General features: G+C 47.4%; 1 protein-coding gene across 1 annotated transcript in view; it reads right to left on the bottom strand.

The window, feature by feature from the left end:
- The window catches only part of FGFR2 (fibroblast growth factor receptor 2), a 101332-nt gene that overhangs the window by 4509 nt on the left and 92197 nt on the right, over positions 1-4626 (bottom strand). The window contains exons 14-16 of the mRNA XM_012642382.1: positions 4218-4288; positions 2449-2586; positions 524-629 (exon numbers count right to left, since the gene is read on the bottom strand). Coding sequence (XP_012497836.1) covers positions 524-629; positions 2449-2586; positions 4218-4288 — 315 coding nt within the window. The remainder of the gene's footprint in view (positions 1-523; positions 630-2448; positions 2587-4217; positions 4289-4626) is intronic.

Raw genomic sequence — 4626 nt, 5'->3', positions numbered from 1 at the left:
ATTATAGAAAACTATTACATATACATAGAAAGAGACTGCAAGCCACAAACCATTACCAGACAGGATCACACACAACAGCGTCGTGTTATACGGAACCTGGAACTACAGAACTTCATTGCATCCGATCGGAATATCATCAGCTTGCCTGCTAACGACCAGGGCGCAGAACGAAACTAGCACACAAATCCAAGTTCCTTCCCATGCACACCAAAATGTTGCAATGGAACATTTCTTCCCCTTCCCCACTCTCCTACACACCCACACCACCACCAGCTATGGTAAGGGCAGCCGTGGGTATGTCCTCAGTCTTTGGTTTCATGAGTCAGAACTCACAAAATGAAGTTCTGAGAAAAATCATGATTTGAGAGGAACACATAGTTTAACTGTGTCTGACTCCCTTGGAAAAACGATAAACTATACCACAGATTCCAACCAAAAACCAACAGGGTGCTTGTATGTAAAAAGCTATGTTCGTCTCCCAGGCCAAGCAAGGACAAACTGGCTTCTGGAAGGAGGCTCTTACCTCATTGGTTGTGAGCGTGAGAATCCGGTCTAAGTCCTCCACCAACTGCTTGAACGTCGGTCTCTGGGAGGGCACTGCATGCCAACAGTCCCTCATCATCATATACCTAGAAAAAATGGATTTCCTTGGTGCATTAATTTTTTAAGTACTAGGTACCTGGCTATCGACAGTTTTAATAGCCAATATGGAGACGTGCTCTAAATTATGAAAATGCACCAGAGCTTTCCAATCAACTACATTAGTAGGTATTTGTTTTCCTAAAAGATTCCCTGCTTGGCTCCTCTGAAAGGCACTTTGATTCACAAAAATATCACTTTATCAAAATGTTTCGGGAAGGCATTTATGTCATCAATAAAGATGCATCTATATGTTTTTCACAGGTATCTGTGCAACTGTATGACATATCACACTCTTTTTTTTTTTTTTTTTTTGAGACAGGGTCTCACTCTGTCACCCTAGCTAGAGTGCAGTGGTGTCATCGTAGCTCACAGCAACCTCACACTCCTGGGCTCAAGCCAGCCTCCTGACTCAGCCTCCTGAGTAGCTGGGACTACAGACACGCGCCACCACGCCTGGCTAATTTTTCTATTTTTAGTAGAGACTGGGTCTCGCTCTTGCTCAGGCTGGTCTTAAACTCCTGGCCTCTAGGGATCCTCCCGCCTCGGCCTCCCAAAGTGCTAGGATTACAGGCGTGAGCCACTGTGCCCGGCCTGGTATCACACTCTGCTCTCCAGTCTTCCCTCCCCAAACGCCCCTGCCTGGACTGAAGCAGCTCTGACGTTATCTGCCCAACACTTGGGGTTTTGTTTCAACAATTCTAGTTAACAAAGGTTCTTCAGTTAAAAAAAAATAATAAAGTTTGAAAACCACGACTTTAAGGTAAGGATTTTATGAATTAATCTGTCACCGCTGGGCTGCACACTAACTTCCTGCTGAACTCTTAGGCCTGCGTTCCCAGGCCTTATCTTGATTATGGGTTTCGACAGACCCTCCGTGCTAGGAAAAGCAATGGGAATGACAAGAGCACAATAAATGCCTTTATATAATACACTATAAAGTGTGGCCATTCATCAGACGTCCACTGTACACCAAAAAGCACTCACGGGATTACGGATGTAAAATCCCCGTGAAACGCCACACAATGGGCTGCAGTCTCTGGAACAATCACTGTTCTTAGTTAATCCTGGGGGGGCGGGTGGAGAGACTCCTCTCAAAGCACTGATTCTACCGCACAAGGCACACGTCACAAACACAACATAACGCCACTTAAAGTGTGAGGTAGGCTTTTCTAGAAACCAGCTCGCAGTTTTATAGGCAGATCTGGTACTCTAAGGAGGGCAGCTGGACAAATTTTTAATTCTCTGTGCTAAAATATGGGTGGAATATAGGTAACCAGACACTAGTTCATTCATTCCGAGGAAACGTGGTAGATGTCAATCTGTAATGGCAATTTTCAATGGTCGAAGCAGCTCTGGAAACACCCGTTCTCCATTCGCCCCAATGGGGATAGGCACAGCACTGAGGACAGGTGTCATCCGTTCTTTAATCCCACACTGTGCAGAGGCAGCCCTGTGGCTTTCTAGCTTGTTTCCTGACCATGTGTCTTCCTGTCACTGAGTGGGGACCACAGCAAGCACAGCAGTGACAGGAAGACCACTCCTACTGGCCCTGCAAAGTCAGGAGCCCTTGGCTGGGCGGCTGGACACCCTCTGTGATTTAAAGCCAGCTCCCTACACCTCCGAATGATGTTCTTTCTTTTGGGCAAGTAATGGTTGTCAGTGCAGCTATCTGGCTCAGTTCTGCGATTGAGCCCAGAAAGCTTCAGCGATTCTTCTTAGAGCATGTTTAGAAAACTGGGGGGCCTTGGGAAACGGAGCTAAGTCAGGCAGGCAGGACTGGCGTGGCCCGTCCACAACGGTCCTTACAGTTCATTGGTGCAGTTAGCCGGCTTATCCATCCTGTGTCCTTCCTTCAGCAGCTTAAAAAGTTCCTCCACAGGAATCCCCGGGTAGGGCGAGCCCCCTAAAGTGAAGATCTCCCACATTAACACCCCAAAGGACCAGCTGCAACAAAGGGAGAAAACATAACATCACTAACCCATCTGAATCACAGAAACCTAAACACGCCTGGTTAAGAAAATAAACATCCACTCACTTCTTAAGTTCAAAGACAAATGAGCCCTCCTGCAGCTCACCCTACATGCCCTTTCCTGCCCCACAAAGAGCATCTCCAAATAATGACATGAGATGTTCCGATGGAATTTTCCATCAATAGACAAAAAGTCAAACCACCCTAGCTCTGAAATAAAGTTGTTCATCTTAAATGCAGTGTTAGCAATGCGAGGATCTCAATTTCTAAGTTTCAAAGCCCTCTATGCTCCTTTCCAACTCTTCTAGCTCCCTGCATGCCTGCCCCAAGGGCTGTGATCCACCTGGACGGGCAGCAGACGGAGCAAGGCCAGTGAGCCCGTCCTGCGAGGTTGGAGCTGCCCTGCGTGGCCAGAGGAGCCCCTGCTGCACAGAGGTCCTGGGGCTTGCTAGGATGGTGAAGGCAGTCAGCACAGGGCTGGAGGCAGGAGGGAGGAATCCTGGCCCCAGACGAGTTTCCTGCAATAGAAACTGAAAACATCTCCCAGGGCACGATCTACACTTGACTTTTCAGAGACCCACAGCTGGACTTCCTGGGCCTTGTTCAGGAGACTCAATCCCTGGGATGCTCAAGCAAAGGACCCGAGTCCACCTATGTCGTGGGTGCTCTGGAAACTCGCCCTTCTGGACTCAAGGTGGTGAATTTCAGGAATGAAGCTATGGAGCAGAAGCAGCCGCACAGCACAGGTAGAAAGAGCCTCTGGGCCTCAGTCTGCTCGTTGCAAAAATGGGGTCATAATGTCTCCTCTCCAGGGTTGAGGGGGCCAACTGCGGCAGCAGAGAATCAATGCTTACCCCAGAAATCCTCCTGCTCGCACAAATAAAATGTAGCTCACGTGATTTTTTCCAAAAAACATTTTCCTTTGGAATAATTATAGACTCATAGGAACTTTGACCTCGCTTCCCCAGTGATAACATCTTTCAACTGAATTTCCAAATCTAAAATATCCATTGGAGTCTGACCCTAAGAGTATTTTTAAGTGTATCATAACAGAAGTATTACATAATTTCTACTGTATTTCTAGAACGTTATCAAGGATGCTAAGACAAGACCAGACTTTTTTTTTTTTTGGAAGGATAAACACAGTGAGCAGACCCCGTGGAGACCATCTGAGCGGACCGTGTCTCACTCAGCGTCGCCCTTTAAGGACAAACATGGGTTGGGGGACATATGACAAATCACCCTCAAGAAGGAAGAGTTTCAGGATTACTTCTTGAAGGGGGTGAAGAACACGCCAAGAGCGTGGCAAGATAGATGGCAGCTTTATAGCCGCACATCCGTGAATATGTTCGGGGGGGGGGGGACTTCCGCTCTGGCAAGAGGAGGCCAGTGGTTCCACCCCCTGTGCTCTTTGAAGCCAGGCAGATTAGTAACAGAGCATTGGTCACCAGCCTACCATAAAATCCGTCCTTTCTCAGGCCGGCTCCTGCACCTTCTATGAACGTGTGAAATGCAGCAGCTACCAAAGAATGGAGAAGGGCAAAGAACATACAATATTTTTACAATTCAAGCCCATGCAGAAGCCAGAGAAAATGGAGTCACTTACACATCACTCTGATGCGTGTACACTCTATCAAAAAGGGCTTCTGGAGCCATCCACTTGACCGGCAGTCGCCCCTGCAGATGGAGGAGACAATATAAAAACCAATATATTAAAACAAGTTTATTAGCAGGCTCCACGGGCCTAGGCCCTGCTTAAGAGCTGACACTGGGTGGTTTTTAAGCAGTCAGTCATTAGAACAGCAAAAAGCTCCAACTAGGACTCTACATAATGTGGGAGAGGCACAGATCTGGGGACGTTAATAAAACCCACCCCCTTGGAGTCTCACTATCCTCCGCAGCACACAGACATTCCTTCACCAACTTCCAGGCAAAAATTAACCCAGTAACTTCCAAGCTCTCATCTTTGTCACGGAAGTTCTTGACAAGAGCCGGAAGAAAATCCTAGAGGCTGC

Source organism: Propithecus coquereli, unplaced genomic scaffold, assembly GCF_000956105.1.
Source record: "Propithecus coquereli isolate 6110/MARCELLA unplaced genomic scaffold, Pcoq_1.0 Scaffold179, whole genome shotgun sequence".
NCBI classification, from domain to species: Eukaryota; Metazoa; Chordata; class Mammalia; order Primates; family Indriidae; genus Propithecus; species Propithecus coquereli.
Note: the sequence above shows the minus strand (reverse complement) of the source record. Positions and strands in the feature narration are given on the sequence as shown.